Here is a 17,395-nt window from a genome sequence, read left to right on the forward strand (position 1 = left end):
GGGGCATAATACTGAAAGCTATATTTTTTGAGTAATGCCCCTTTTTAACTTAGAATTTTTTACAGACAAGCGCTAATATTGCATGTAATGTTTTTATTTTCAGATAACAACTCACAATGGCAATGAGAAATCTTGTGGAAGGGGAATGTGGCGGGTCAAATGCCCTGATGAAATTGACGTCACACATGACCAAAGACAGAGCTATGAGACAGGTTTGTTTTATCATCATCTTTTTAACAATTTCTGTTAAACGAAATGTAATTAGGTAATAATACTTATACTTCAAGTTCTTAAAGTTGTCAGGGTAGCTGGATTTTAAAATCATTGAGAGTTGTTGATGTTCTGAAAAGAAATTTTTTGTTTTGAATTTTTAAAGGCATAGAGAGAGTTACAAAAATGATTAAAAAAAAGATCAGCCCTAAGTATGATAGATGAATAAGTTATTATTAATCACTTTCTTCTTACACAAAATTATGAGACCTACCATGGATTTGCTGGGAATGATTCTTGATGAATTAAGATTATTTAAACATTATGCTTGCCTTAAGATTATTTAAACATTATGCTTTAAGGCAAGAAGTAGGAACTTGTAGATATTTTAAATTAGAAATAAAAACACACAAGTTAGATTTGTGACTTGGAAATTATGGAGAAAATGTGCAACATGTTCAAAGTTTATAAAATTATTTTCTTTGTAAGTCTTTATATCAGTAAATTATTTGCTCTCTGACTGATTATGTGTTAAGCCTATTTATCACATAAACCGCGGCGCAGGAGTGTAATAAAGCCATTTAATAAAACCGATATTACACTAGACGATATTACACTAGTGTAATAACACTTTGACGTCACGTCATTTGCGTTATAAACATAGCGTTAAAGCGCGCTAATGTTAGCGTGACACTATAGGCGCGTCAGAGAAAAATGACTCTTGATAACAGTTTACCGTTCTTATTTTATATACGTGATAAATAGAATATTATATTCGTGTAGATTCAATACTAAATTTATTGAACTCGTTGAATAAAAGAATATTATGCTCGCCAGAGGCTCGCATAATATGATTTTATTTAACTCGTTCAATAAGTTTAGTATTAAACCTACACTCATTCAATATCCTCTATTTATTTCATTACATACATAAACATGCATTCATTGAAAATTTTGCAGAATAAAATTGTCCCATTAAAGTTAATATATATATTTTACTTTATAGGAAGGTTTCTTACCTACTAGGCCTGGTTCCAGAGTACAACACCCTGTAAGTAGATTAGATACTATAAATGTTTATTTTATATATCATTTATGTATTTAAACTAGATTTACATGTTTAACTAGTTTACAAGACCAGATTAGCATATATTTACAGTGCTATACAGTATACATGTATATTATTAACTTTATTAACTTCTATCACAATTGGATTTTCATATATTTTAATTAATTTTACAGATTGAAAGACCTCTAGCTGAAGCAGCCCCCCATGAAGTATGTATTATTTTATGTAAACTGTGAATCTTTTGTGATTGATTTATCAAGTAATCAATAAGTTGATTGATTTATCAAGGAATTAATAGGTTGTTAATAAAAAGTACTGCTACTACAACAAAATGATTTGTAAAAAAGTAAATTTAAGAAATAGTTAAAAATATAAACAGGTTACCTACAATTTTAGCTTGACAGATCAAGGAATTTGGAGAGCTATGTTACTCACCCCGGTGTTGGTGTTGGCGTCACGCTTGTGATAATTTTTTAATGTAAGTTGGTATCTCAAAAAAAACAAACAACTGGGAAACTCTAACAAGATACAAAAAAAAAACAGTTTTGTTTAAATAAAAATGATAGCATTTCTGACGCATAATGGGCCTTTAAATTAAGTCAGAAGTCACATGTTAAGATTTGAAGTAAGAATTTTTGTTTTGTAGATAGTAAAGTGACAACAGTATCTCTGATTGTATTTTACTATGTTTTTTTTTTAGCTAGTGGATGAGTTCTTGGGTAGTCAAAGGGTTGCTATGGCACCGCAGACATTCCACATGGGCAGTTTACTACAGGAAATGAGGGAGATAGAGGGCGCTGAACAACATTTTGTTCCACAAAGAGGTAAGAGTTTTACTACAATACCCTCAATGTATTATTATCCCCCGCCGATGGAATCGGGAGGGGGATATAGTTTTGGCGTTGTCCGTCCGTCCATCCATCCGCACTCACAGGAGAGTAATTATGTGGCTAGAGGGACAATAGGTAACTGTTCTTTCTCTTTGATGTCATTCATTCCGTAATGCTTTTATGTGGCTATTTTCTTTTGTGTGGCTAAAAAGAACAATAGAGAGAACAATAGAGTAGCCACATAATAACTGTCCTGTGAGAACGGCCGTCCTTCCGTCCGTCCATCCGAATTTCGTTTCCGGAGTAGTTCTCTGCAACTACTGGCTGGAATTCAACGAAACTTTATGGGAATCATCAATATCAAGAGGAGATGCACATATCGTCAGCTTGTTCCGGTCAGGCCCTTGATTAGTTATGCAGTATACATATAGAGTAAAATTTTGTTTCCGGAGTAGTTCTCTGCAACTACTGGCTGGAATTCAACGAAACTTTAGGGGAATCATCAATATCAAGAGGAGATGCGCATATTGTCAGCTTGTTCCGGTCAGACCCTTTGACTCAGAGTTATGGCCCTTGATTAGTTATGTAGTATGCATATAGAGTAAAAATCGTTTCCGCACTACTTCTCTGCAACTACTGGCTGGAATTCAACAAAACTTTATGGGAATCTTCAATACCCAGAGGAGATGTGCATATCGTTGCCTTGTTCTGGTCAGACACTTTAACTCAGAGTTATGGCCCTTGATTAGTTATGCAGTATGCATATAGAGAAAAAATTGTTTCCGGACTAGTTCTCTGCAACTACTGGCTGGAATTCAACAAAACTTTATGGGAACCTTCAATACCAAGAGGAGATGCGCACATCGTCGCCTTGTTCCGGTCAGACACTTAAACTCAGAGTAATGGCCATTGATAAGTTATGCAGTATGCATATAGAGCAAAAATCTTTATGGCGCTACTTCTCTGCAACTACTGGCTGGAATTCAATGAAACTTTATTGGAACCTTCAATACCAAGAGGAGATGCGCATATTGTCACCTTGTTCCGGTCAGACACTTAAACTCAGAGTTATGGCCCTTGATTAGTTATGCAGTATCCATATAGAAAAATATTAGTTTCCTCGCTACTTCTCTGCAACTACTGGCTGGAATTCAATGAAACTTTATTGGAACCTTCAATACCAAGAGGAGATGCGCATATTGTCGCCTTGTTCGGGTCAGACATTTTAACTTAGAGTTATGACCCTTGATAACTTAGGCAGTATACAACCAGAGCAATAATCGTTTCCGTGCTACTGGCTGGAATTCAATGAAACTTTATGGGATACTAAGAGGAGATGTGCATATAGTCGCCTTGTTCCGGTCAGATACTTATAACTCAGATTTATGGCCCTTGATTAGTTATGTAGTATGCATACATCTCATTGGCATTTCCAGATATTACTATTTAACACAAAGTTATGGCTCTGTTATTGCCCTGAATGTTTATCAAGTTCAAAGAATATTACTGTTTATGCCATGATTAATATATAAATAAAGCCTCATGTTTTCAGTTGTAGTTGTTGCTGACTTCAGCACACTTGTTTTTCATTGCTGTGAGTTCAAATTTTACCTTGAATAAAGAATTCTATCATGTGAGGAAGCTATCTTGCTAGCTTGATAAAGGTAAGTGGTTCTACAGGCGGTGTTTGCTTGTGACTGAAATGATTCACAAACGCACTCCTGAGATTTCCCTCACCAGTAAAGGTGGAATGTGACCATATGAATATAACAATTAGACAGTGTGACCATGGATTCAACAGAAAGAATATTGTTTTGGCCTTTGCTGCGTGTATATCCCATATATTGCACAGATTCAACATTACTTTTGGACAGTTCATGCGCCATTGAATATTTCCTATATAACTGATGTAAAGAGTGTTTTAACAATGTGGCTTTGAAATTTTTAGGAAAGTTGAATGTTTTATTTGAAAATGAAATGTATATGCAATGTTTTACTTCGATGAAAGTGTGTGTCTACAATATATTGTCAGTGTATCTGTAATGGAACCATAGTTCTTTATCTAACTTAATTGATCAGTGAAAAAATGGATATAATGAGCATTATAAGAACAACAATGTTATAATGTTTGGTAGGACCAGCAATTGCAGAGATGGCAATAACAGATCCTGGAGGGTGGGCCAGTGATTTTCTAGAAACAGAGAATGAGAAACCAGATGATTGGTCACATGACTTTCTTGGTAACGCCCCTAGCAACCAGATATCAAGAGTTCCACCAATGAACATGAAGTGGGCGGAGGAATATTTAGATCAGACTGAACACAGACCTTGGTAAGTGAACTTTCTCTTCATATAAATATTTCTATTTAATCCATCATACAGTATATATTAACTTTTTGAATGCTTATAGCCAGGGCAGCCATCTTTAGTACAGTGAAGGTTTAGAAGATTAAAAAATAATTTGACTCTCCTTATTTGTAACAAAGGGAGGTAAATATTACATGATAATTATCATGCAGTATGGTATATTTTAGTTTTATTTCAATGATTTTACAAATGTACTACTCTGTTGGAAACAAAGGGAGGTAATTGTTACATCATATACTCCTTTGATTTGAGGATATGGCTCAGTAAGAAAAACTGTTGAAGGTATTATTAGACCAGTCTTACAAGTTACAATAAAAATAGTTTGAAAACACCCTGGTGTTGGACACGTTGTTCTTCCCTCTTCTTATTATCCAATCTGTTTTAAATCTGTTTTATGTTTTCCATCCACTAGGACTGAGGAATCAGAAAGAGAAATTTTAGATGACAGTAAATGGATTGATGATTTCCAGGCCGGTGATAATGACTTACAGAAGACAGCACAAGAACTTCTAGACAGTGTTGATGATCCAAAACTTAACAGTTCAGAGGTAGTTTATTATTGTATGGTATTTGTCCATCATTCTTAAAGTCTCTAAATGGCAAATTTCTGTTGAGATATTTAAAGTGATTAATAAACTCTTCTATATTCATTGAATTGTGCCTTGTTTTGACTTTGCTGTGTTGGGAGAAATTGTATATAGTTATCATATCCTAGTGAGGGTGATACAAGGAAAGGTTCACTGGAGATCACTTTGTCAAGCTATATCAATTCACTGTATTACTAGCTCATCAGTTTCAAAGAAAAAAATCAAGCTCTTGTAATGACTGTGTTGTTGTTGTCATTGTGGTTGAAAACTTTATGTAGCCTATTATTTGAACATATTAAAAGTTTTCAGCATGAGGAATACTTGCTTATCATGATAACAAGGTGAAGTTGTTAGACAAAGGGCATAATTCTGAAAGCCATATGGAGTTATGCCCCTTTTTACTCAGAATTTATTCAAAATTGGTTATTTATAGTCATTTCCATTTACAGATGAGCATAAACACCACATGTGGTACTTTTGTTGTTAATTTAATTATAAAATAAATCTAATCATTATGTCAAAGAAATTTGCCATTTAGTGCACATATGCATAAATTCATACCACCTTCCTTATTCAAAATGTATATTCTGTACCTATATACAGTATAATCAGAAATGCTTTTTATGTTCTCACAACTTTTCAAACACACCTAAATAAACACTTCTATTTTTCTTCAATATTCAATGTATCTTTATTTTCATTGATTGATTTTTAGTGTAATTATTCTTGAATATATAGACTTCCTTTATTATTTGATTAACTTCTCACCAACCACCAGAAACTTTGCATATGTCTTGATCATAATTTGAGGTCACTGTACAATGCCCATAACTTTATTTCATTATGGACCTTTGTGGACTTAATATTGGTTAATGTTTTTTAACCAGGTTTTCCGAAGGAAAAAACTGGTTATTAGATTGAGGTATGTCGGCAGGCGGCAGGCGAGTGGGTGGGCGGGCGTAAACAATTTCTTCTGTGTGCAACTCCTCCTACATTTCTCACATATTTTGACCAAACTTTCACAGAAGCTTTGTCATCAAGTGTCCTGGCGCATATTGTCAGGGTTTTGTGATTGGATAATATTTGACCTAATTATGGCTCTTTGTTTTTTTCCTTATATAGAATATATAGTGAACAATTTCTTCTGTGCGCAACTCCTCCTACATTTCTCAACGGAATTTGACCAAACTTTCAGAGAGGCTTTGTCATCAAGTGCCTTGGGGCATATTGTCAGGGTTATGTGATTGTATAATATTTGACCTAATTATGGCCCTTTGTTTTTTTTCCTTATACAGATTATATAGTGAATAATTTTTACCATGCGCAACTTCTCCTACATTTCTCAACAGATTTTGACCAAACTTTCACAGAAGCTTTGTTATCAAGTGCCCTGGCGCACATTATCGGGTTTTGTGATTGGATAATATTTTACCTAATTATGGCCCTTTGTTTTTTTTCCTTATACAGAATATATAGTGAAAAAATTCTTCTGTGCTGAACTCTCAACGGATTTTGTTCAAACTTTCACAGAAGCTTTGTCATCCAGTGCCCTGGCGCATATTGTCAGGGTTTTGTGATTGGTTAATTTTTTTATCTAATTATGGCCCTTTGTTTTTTTTCCTTATGCAGAATATATTTTGAACACTTCTTCTGGTGCAATTCCTCCTACATTATTCATGTTTTACATTGCACATAGTTACATTGTTTGTTGCTTGTATTTGTATTTCAAATACAACATATTTATCTACAATGGTGATAATTGAAAACCTGGTTTTGTGGCATTGCCATGTTTCTTGTTATCATCTGTGCTTGAAATAACAAACAGAAGAGCACCCGAGGTCTTTATCAACCAGTAAAGCTGGAAAGTCACCATATGACCTAATCTATGTTGGTGCAGTGAATAATCCAACAACAAACCTAATAAAAATGTTTTGTATGCAATAATTTTGGTTAAAGTTTTGTATGGACAAGTTTAAGTTAAAGTTTTGCATAAAAGATGAGTGTTCAAAACTACTGACAGTATCCAAATGTCTTTTTGTGTATGCCTACCATTATCCAGGCTCTTGCTTTACTATCAAGCACAGACAATAGTCAAGTGCTACTTGCAGTTCTTCTGTTTGTAATCCTTACCCTTTTTGTAAAAACTCATAGTAATATAATGGTCACATAGAAACAGATTTATTGTTGATTTTATACATGGTTATGGGAAGCATTCGTATTTCATTGTAATTTTTTCTTATGTTAAATATAAGTTTTAGACAGGAAACAGTCTTTGTGGAATTTGGAAACCTGTGTTGCATTGAATTTTAGAATATTCAAAACTTTCTGGTAAAACAATGGAAAGAAATGTTAATCTGTTACGTTCTATGTATATATTTTTTAGAAGGTAAGAAGCAAAACATAGACAATATTGCTTGCCTTCTGCAATTATAGCAAGTCAAGTGTAAACCCCTAAATATTCTTATGTTAATATATCTAAAAAATGTTGTACTTTTTTGGCTGGACTATTTGAAGAAAAGGGAGAGCTATAAGTTCAGAAAAGGGCCAGAGGCTCTGGCCCTTTTTGAACTTTGAAAATTGTATATTATCCAGGCATTGTTTAACTATTAAGCGCTAGGAATACAATTTTTTTATCTTTCAAAGTTTATCTATGGTATACAAAAAACATTTCATTTCATCATACACGTTTTCAGCATACATATTAATTTGACATGACATATCATTAAAAGTTAAACTAGTAACATTTTTTTTTATCGTTCACAGTTTATCAGATTTGTTAAAAAGATCAGTGAGGGGGATGTAACAATTAAAGATAATGAAGTGATAGAAAAATCAGTTGATGATAAATCTGAGGAATGGGCCAATGAATTTGCTATGAAAAATCAAGAAACCCTACCAAATAGTCAGGTACTGATAACAATTGTAAATATTTACGTCCTATGCACCAGTCAATTATAATCCTGGCTTTACTACACTAGGGGGAGGGGGAGCAGAGATTTTGACATATGGATAATGAATCCCTTTGTAAAGGCATTGCTCTTTGGGGACAGTCGAATGGTAAAACACAGGAAAATGTCTTTCATGTTTCAAGTGGGGGCCTATCCACCCAAAAAAAAACAAACCATTTATCTCCTGGAAACAGGGTTTAAATGGTTTAAAATTTAAAAAAATTTTTTTCATTACCCCGGTTTTTCTCAGCTCTTGGGGATAAATGGGGGGGGGGGTTTGGGAGGGGTTTTTTTGGGGGCCTGTTTGAAAATTAGGGGCAATTTTAAAGCGTTTTTGGCTTTTGATTACCTTAGCTTTTCCCCACCATTCCTTATACCTATTTAATCTGATTAAAAAATAAATTTATTGAGAACAATATAAAAATAAAATTTAAACAATACTATAACAGGGTTTCTTGCTTTCAATTTATTCCCCCTACATTCGTGCTTTTCTTTTTTAAAAAATTAATTCTACCCTTTTAAAGATGAGTTCAATTAGATTTAGTAAATGATTGATTTTCATACATGTTTTTTTTGTTTATTTCAAGTAATTTTTCCCGTATTTTCTTCATCAGTACACCAAAATCAGTTGTAACAATTGTTTTTGAAATGCAAATTTAGGCATTGTTGAATATTTTTTCTGTTGACATATTGTTTTTTGTTTTTTTTTGTTTATTGATTTCTAGCTTTTAGAGGCACTGACATTCTATTCTCTTTAATACTTCAATAGCTACATGTACATGTTATACAAACATGTTGTATGTAAGTTTTTTGGCTTAAGATACATGTCTTGTAGCAGTTTCTGTTTTTATGTAACAACATTTATAGCAATGCTCTTTAGTAATAAAAATTTGGAGAGCATGTAGATTAATAATGTATTACAATTGTACTTCTGTCAAACTTAACACTCTTCACATCATGTATTTAGCATGGAGTTCTAATTTTCAAATTTTCAAATTTTTTAAATCACATGTAAGAATGAAGAATTATTTAAGGTTTGTTCCATATTTATCTAATTGAATAGCTCTTTTAAAACTTTATTAAGATTTTCTCATTATGCTCCCCGAAAAAATTTCGGGGGAGCATATTAGTCGCCGCCTTGTCCGTCGTCCGTTCCGGGCCGTCCGTCGTCCGTTTCCGTCCGTTCCGTCCGTCCCCTTTTCTTTGTCCGGGACATAACTTTGAAAACAACAAGAGGTATCAACATGGAAACTTTGTAGGTAGATAGATCTCATTAAGTAGGTGTGCAGTTGCACAAAGAACCGGTAACTCTGCCTTGCCTAATTTTGAATTATTCCCCTTTGTTTATTTTTACACTTTGAACTTTTGTCCGGACATAACTCTAAAAGTATAAGAGGTATCAACATGAAAAACTTTGTAGGTAGATAGATCTCATTGAGTAGAAGTGCAGTGCACAAGAACGTAACTCTGCCTTGCCTAATTTTTTGAAATTATTCCCCTTTGTTTATTTTACACTTTGAAACTTTGGTCCGGGACATAAACTCTAAAAGTATAAGAGGATCAACATGAAACTTTGTAGGTAGATAGATCTCATTGAGTAGAAGTGCAGTGCACAGAACCGTAACTCTGCCTTGCCTAATTTTTTAATTATTCCCCTTTTTTATTTTACACTTGAACTTTTCCGGGACATAACTCTAAAAAAGTATAAGAGATATCAAACATGAAAACTTTGTAGGTAGATAGATCTTCATTGAGTAGGTGTGCAGTGCACAAGAAACGCGTAACTCTGCCTGCCTAATTTTTTTGAATTATCCCCTTTGTTTATTTTACACTTTGAAATTTTGTCCGGACATTAACTCTAAAAGTATAAGAGGTATCAACATGAAACTTTGTAGGTAGATAGATCTCATTGAGTAGGTGTGCAGTGCACAAGAACCGTAACTCTTGCCCTTGTCTAATTTTTGAATTATCCCCCTTTGTTTATTTTACACTTTAACTTTGTCCGGACATAACTCTAAAAGTATAAGAGGTATCAACATGAAACATTTGTAGGTCTAGATAGATTCCATTGAGTAGGTGTGCAGTGAACAAGAACCTTAACTCTGCCCTTGCCCTAATTTTTTGAATTATCCCCCTTTGTTTATTTTTTACACTTTGAACTTTGTCCGGACATTTTCTTAATGTATAAGAGATATCAACATGAAACTTTGTAGGTAGATAGATCTCTTGAGTAAGTTTTGCAGTGCACAAGAACTGTAACACTGTCTTGCCCTACTTTTGGAGTTATTGCCCTTTGTTCAATTTTGACACTTTGAACTTTGTCTGGACATTACTCTAAAATTATAAGAGATATTAACATGAAACTTTGTAGATAGATAGGTCTCATTGGGTAGGAAGTGCATGTGCTTAAGAATCATTACTTCTGGCCTTGCCTTATTTTGAAGTAATTGCCCCTTTGTGTATTTATTTTAAACTTTTTTTGACTTTTGTCCTGGACATTACTTTAAAAAAAACTATTAGAGATATCAACATGAAACTTTGTAGGTAGCTAGATGTAATTGGAATAGAAAACTGCAACGCTTCAAGAACCTAAACAAAGCCTGGTCTAATTTTGGAGTTATTGCCCTTTGTTCATTTTTTTTATACTTTCCTGTGTCCAGAACCTTCTCGGGGAGCATCACCCGGTTCAACCGGTTCTTGTTAACATTATTTGATGATTTGATAGTTTTGTTGAAGTAATAAGCTGCCAATTTAAGGCTGATACAGTGACAAAGGTAGCATATACAAATGGTAACTATTCACTACTATCTATGGTAAAATATTGTTGGATATAACAAATGTTAACTATTCACTACTATCTGTATAATTATTTTACAGAGATCACTGGTAGATAAATGGGAGGAGGAGTTTATGTCAGAGAAGAGTGCTAATGATGCTGAATTCTGGGAGAAACTTGAACAACATTGGCAAGATGTAGCACAGTAAGTTTTGATAAATAATTCAAGTATTTAATCTTATGTATAGACCCAGGTCTGCCTACACATCCAAGCAGTGTGACCAGTTGGCTTAAAAAGCCCTTTAGAGCTTATGTTATTATATGTTTTATTTTACTTTATATGAATTATAAATAAATATTTAACTCATTTTTTGCTGTTTTATAGCTCTGTTTTATACTCTTAGAATAAGGAGGCATAGGCATCACACTTCATGCAAGTTGGTATCTCAAAAACTACAGAAAGGAATGGGTTGAAACCGCACATACTCATTTGAGAGCATAATATCACTTTCTAAGGCCTTTAACTCTAACTTGAATTTGACAGAATTATGGCCCTTTTGGAACTTAGAAAGTTATTCATTTGATATTGAAACCTTTCAAACTGACATTGGACTGATCTTGATTCAGAGCAGGGCAAGTTGATTTTTCAAAAGTGGGAGGTGTCATTTTCATTTATATTCAAGTTTAAATTAAAAGAAAGGGCATAAAAATGACCACTCAATTAGCACAGCTTAATTCAAAGAATAGTTACGTCTTTAAGAAATATAATTGAAGGTTTAGATTAAGCCCTTGTTAAAGAAAAGCTCCAGAAAAAAAAAAAAGGGTTTAAAAAACTTCAATGCCTAAACCTGATGAAGAAAGTTTTATTTGTCATAAACTTTGATTTCAGGTCAGGAGAAGAAAATGCATGGTTGACAGATTTTGAAAACACACAGCCATATAAGGTAATGCATTCTGTTGATTTACTTTAATATGTAACTTCTGAGAAAATGTACCTAGTTTGTATGTCAAAATCAATCCAGTACTTAAAAGCTACCAGCACATATCGATGGCTGAACGCAACACTGGTCTAACTTGATTTTTTTTCAAAAATGACTTTTTTGCATTTTTTAGTCTTATTGCATGAAATACATCAGTAAATAAAATATTAGAAATGTTTGTAAAATTTTATGGGTTTTATTTACCACTTGGCATTTTGCTCTATCTCAAATATGATTATAACTTAAATGCAACAGGAGAGCTAACTCAAGTTAGAACTGTGTTGCATTAATCAAAATTTACTTATTGGATGATAACACTGTACTAACTCTAGTTAGCACAGTGTTGCTGTTAAATTTGAATTACAATAAATTTCAGTATTGTTATATTTGCAGATATTAAGTTAGGTCTGGCATATTCATAAATACTAATATTTCTACATTTTACCCATTTTTGTTGCCAAAAATTGCAGAATTGTAAATCCAAGGCTCTTAATTAATTGTATTTTGTTTTCAAGGAACATTTATAAGTTTAAATTTGCTATATTATCTCTACATAGTCATATAAGATTGAAATAAAAAATAATAGTTAATTAACCTTTCAAAAAGATTTTATTACAATATTTTAATCATATAATTCACTGTTGATGAAAATTATTTACAAGACAATTTGTGTTGTTTTTAGTTGTTGTTGTTATAAATCATAGTAAATCTATTAATACTGATGAAACTAGATCTCCCACCCTTCCAAGATTTATAATATTTTAATACAATTTGCTCCTAATTCTTAAAGGGACTTCAATTTTGGCATCATGGGACTTAAAATATATTTTCGAGATTTATGTACAATTTGATGACGGTCTGGACAAATAACTTGTGGTGTAAAAACTTTCAGATTATTTGCTAAGTTTTTTCCCAGAGCAGTTATGTGAACTATAAGAATGACCGGATATTGAAAAGCATATTAATGCAGCTTTAAACTCAAATTAGATTCTAATAGAACCATGATAAAATTTTCAATTTCATGTTAAGAATAATTTCTTTATATCTCTTGTGTATCTTTTTGTTTATGTGGCCCAAGTTGATGTTGATTCCTTTCAGAAATTCAAATCTTAAGTTTTTATGCTTTTGGACCTCAGTGAAGTTTCTTTAAGTATCTGTATGTATAATAAGGATTGTAATCATTTAAATAAAACTTTTGGTTTGGTTGGTTTTACAGCGCACCAACACAATTGAGGTCCTATGTCGCTGAAATAGGAAAGATTTTTTTTTGCACATTAGATAGGATTATCTTCTGTTTACACCGGTGCTAGAAAAACCTGTTTTACATCCCCCATGTAAGACAAGTCAATGTTTTTAAATGAAGTCATTCCCAATGTCAATGTTAGTGATATTATAGTAAATGGGGACAATGCTGGTGATATCATAGTAAATGGGAACAATGCTGATGATATGAGGGTTAGTTGGGACAATGCTGATGATATCATAGTAAATGGGGACAATGCTGGTGATATGAGGGGTTAGTTGGGACAATGCTGATGATATCATTATAGTAAATGGGGACAATGCTGATGATATGAGGGTTAGTTGGGACAATGCTGATGATATCATAGTAAATGGGGACAATGCTTGATGATATGAGGGTTAGTTGGGACAATGCTGATGATATCATAGTATATGGGGACAATGCTGGTGATATGAGGGATAGTGGGACAATCTGATGATATCAATGGGGACAATGGTGATATGAGGGGTTAGTTGGGACAATGCTGATGATATCATTATAGTAAATGGGGACAATGCTGATGATATGAAGGGTTAGTTGGGACAATGCTGATGATATCATAGTAAATGGGGATAATGCTGGTGATATGAGGGTTAAGTTGGGACAATGCTGATGATATCATAGTAAATGGGGACAATGCTGATGATATGAGGGTTAGTTGGGACCATGCTGATGATATCATAGTAAATGGGGACAATGCTGATGATATGAGGGTTATGTTGGGACAATGCTGTGATATCAGGGTTAGTAAATGGGGACAATGCTGATGATATCATAGTAAATGGGGACAATGCTGATGATATCATAGTAAATGGGGACAATGCTGGTGATATCATAGTAAATGTGGATAATGCTGGTGATATGAGGGTTAGTTGGGACAATGCTGATGATATCATAGTAAATGTGGATAATGCTGGTGATATGAGGGTTAGTTGGGACAATGCTGGTGATATCATAGTAAATGGGGATAATGCTGGTGATATGAGGGTTAGTTGGGACAATGCTGATGATATCATAGTAAATGGGGATAATGCTGGTGATATGAGGGTTAGTTGGGACAATGCTGATGATATCATAGTAAATGGGGACAATGCTGATGATATGAGGGGTTAGTTGTGACAATGCTGGAGATATGAGGGTTAGTTGGGACAATGCTGATGATATAGTAAATGGGGACAATGCTGATGTTATTATAGTTAGTGGGGACAATTCTAGTAATATTACAACTGGTGGGGACAATGCTGGTGATATCAGTTAATGTGAGTGTTTAAGTAGGGAGACAATATTTTGGGGGACAATGCTGGTAATAGTTGTTTAAGTAGGGACAAATGTTATAGTGATATTATAGTTTGATATGCTGGGACAATGCTGGTGATGAGATTATAGTCTAATTTGGTGGCAATGCTGCTTATATAGGTGGTGAGGACACTAGTGGTGATATTATAGTTAATAGAATAGACAATGTTGGTATCATAAGGGAAGTGGGGACAATATTGGTGATATAATTATAGTTAGAGGGGAATAATGCTGAGATGACAATGCTGGTGATAAAAGTGTGATTGATGACAATACTGATGTAATGAGGTCTAATTTGGTGGCAATGCTGCTTATACAGGTGGTGAGGTAAATAGTGGTGGTGAGATGTGTATTCAGAATAGTAATGTTGGTTAATAAGGGCTAGTGGAGACAATGCTGTTTATATAAGAGCCGTGATGGTGATAAAAATGCTGTAAATCATTTTGAAGGTGAAATTAGGGTTTTTGAGAGCATTATGCTGGTGATGAGTACTGGCAAGTAGAGAATGGTTAAAATGATAGTTTATGTAAATTAAATATAGAAAATAGTTATTAAATGGGGAAAATATTTGATAAAAAAAGTAAGAATGATGATAGATAAAAGAGAAATGGTTAATAAATTACTGTAATAGGAATATGGGAAAAAAAATTACGTTTAAAAATCTGACAAAAAATTGAGTATAACGGATGATGAGAAAGGAAGGTGGACAAAGCTATAGATACAAGTGCCATGCCAATTTAATTACAAAGTGAGGTAAAAGTTTTTTTTCTTTGCAACTTGGAGAGATAACCTTAGTTTATGCAAAATTTCCTTGAAATTCTGACTACATAAACATATAAACTTATAAATATATAAATGAAGATCCAATAGGCAAAAATTAGGTTCATTTTGAATAAAATTGCCTGTGTTTTTAGAATTGCAAGTTTTTTATACATGCTTCTTTTTTTGCTTCAATTGTTACATTGAATAATGCTTAAATGTAAAAAATCTTATCTTGTCTACAAAACATTAATTCCAAACTGAAACTTTATAATTAAATTTTTTTTTCTAAAATATTTTTATGTGATAAAACGACTGACTTTTAAGATTGTCTGATTTCTAGTATGTTATGCAAAAGTTGTCAATTTGTATAAACTAACATTTTGGTTTCCTTAGAAAAGTTGTTTTCTTTTAAAATAATACTAAAATATGGTTATAGTTACAGCTTTTTTTCTATTATATTATCCTATTTTTTCAAACATAGCACTTATTGATTATTCTTTTGGCCTTATTGAGCTCATTTTGTAAATGCAACATAGGGCTAAGTCAAGTTAGACCAGTTTTGCTGAAAGTTTATCATTGAAATTTGGTGATTTATAAATGGAAAACTGATCTAACTCATATCTTTTCAAATATCTTTTTTATTTAACAATATTAATTTATGAAACTCCTTTAAACTAATATTTTAACTTATATGGATATAAAAATCTAAAAATAATAACAAAAATGTCCAATTTATAGAATTAATTAAGTTTTTATAGCCTCCTTGAAAATTTGTAAAAATCAAGTTAGACCAGTGTTGCGTTCAGCCATCGATATATATCTCATCTACACTCCCAGTATGTATCAATATTTTAGAAACTGTAAATTCATTTAATTTTGAGGGCATGAAATTTTGTGGTTTTGTCAAAAACTGACATTTTCGTGGTTCTTGAATTTGTGAATTGTCTTTGCAAAAAAGTAAAGTGCAAATAATGTAATACAAAAAAATAAATCTTACAGCCCATGAAATGAAATATATTTATATATTATATTCATGGATTGACCTGTCCATGAAAACAACAAAGATTTATGTCCAACATAATGGTTTTGAAATATGTCAGCTTTTTTTATCTCGAGTTTTTATTATTGATAATGTCAGGGTCTTCATTATTAACACTTTAACAGATTGGCTATCCATATTCAAAATAGTTGTATTTTCAGCCTGTAAATTTACATATATACCCCCTTGACCTTTTGGCGAAATAGGGGCTGCTTTTGTAAGCACTTCCGTTGCCTCAGATATAAAATAAAATTAATTAAAAGTTATTCCAAAACTAATATAGTATAAAATTAGTATATTTTTATTGTCATGATAATCAGGAATACAAGTTTGAAGAAGACAACCCGTTGATAAATCACCCAGATCCTTTCCAAGCTGGTCTTGAGAAGTTAAAACAAGGAGATATACCAAACGCTGTTTTACTGTTTGAAGCTGCTGTGAAAAAAGATGAAAATCATGCTGAGGTAATGTGAACTTGAAATTATTTTAAGAGTTTTAAGATCAATTATTTGGATTATATATTCACCCTTGCATTGTGGTTAGCGCAAAGCCTGATCATTATTTTGCAAAAATAAAAGTCATTCTGAAATGTAAAATTGAAATACTTTTTAGGGAAATCCACTGACCTGGTAAAAAAACCACCTCAAAACAAAAAATTTGAAATTCTTGCATAAATCAATTAAGACGCTTAAAATAGAAGTCTGCAAAAGATCGTAATGAATATAGAGTAGAATTTAATTTTTTTGCAAGATTTTTATCCTGGTTTGAGAAAAAAGCAGTGCAACACTTTTCATTATTTAGTCATTTTGCATGACTAATGCAATGGTTAATTGGGGAAAAAAGAAATTAGTGAATGATCTTAAATTTTTATCTTACCTGTCACAAAGTGACAAGGTGAGCTTTTGTGAGGGCTTTTCGTCCTGCGTCATGCTGTGCGTCTGTATGTCATCTATTAACTTTTACTTTAAACGAATCTCCTCATAAACCTCTAAGCCAATTTCAAGAAAAAAACTTAAAAGTCTTCTTTTAAAAAAACACAAAGAGCTAAAGCTTAGATAATAGGCATGAAACATCTTCTAGTGAGTGTCTACCAAGTTTGTTCAAATAAAAGCCCTTGGGCCAAAATTGGTCCCCACTCAGGGGGGTCATTAATTTTTCTTAAAAGTATATACATGTAGTAGAAACTGAAAAAAATCGTCGTTAAAAAACAAAAGGGCTAGGGCTAAGATATTCAGCATGAAACATCTTC

At 32.9% G+C, this 17,395-nt stretch overlaps 1 protein-coding gene across 2 annotated transcripts in view; it reads left to right on the forward strand.

Annotated features, from left to right (window-relative positions):
• LOC132722514 (peroxisomal targeting signal 1 receptor-like) overlaps positions 1–17,395 on the forward strand; it is a 41,581-nt gene that overhangs the window by 1,044 nt on the left and 23,142 nt on the right. Inside the window, exons 2-11 of one of the 2 annotated variants that reach the window (XM_060707022.1) lie at positions 104–212; positions 1,217–1,261; positions 1,453–1,488; positions 1,980–2,103; positions 4,245–4,440; positions 4,889–5,024; positions 7,827–7,970; positions 10,889–10,992; positions 11,677–11,731; positions 16,467–16,610. In XM_060707022.1, coding sequence (XP_060563005.1) covers positions 117–212; positions 1,217–1,261; positions 1,453–1,488; positions 1,980–2,103; positions 4,245–4,440; positions 4,889–5,024; positions 7,827–7,970; positions 10,889–10,992; positions 11,677–11,731; positions 16,467–16,610 — 1,080 coding nt within the window. In that variant the 5' untranslated portion in view covers positions 104–116. The remainder of the gene's footprint in view (positions 1–103; positions 213–1,216; positions 1,262–1,452; positions 1,489–1,979; positions 2,104–4,244; positions 4,441–4,888; positions 5,025–7,826; positions 7,971–10,888; positions 10,993–11,676; positions 11,732–16,466; positions 16,611–17,395) is intronic. The other variant, XM_060707023.1, reaches the window with a different exon arrangement.

This window comes from Ruditapes philippinarum, unplaced genomic scaffold (genome assembly GCF_026571515.1).
Source record: "Ruditapes philippinarum isolate M1 unplaced genomic scaffold, ASM2657151v2 ctg7119_1_1_1_1, whole genome shotgun sequence".
NCBI lineage: Eukaryota > Metazoa > Mollusca > Bivalvia > Venerida > Veneridae > Ruditapes > Ruditapes philippinarum.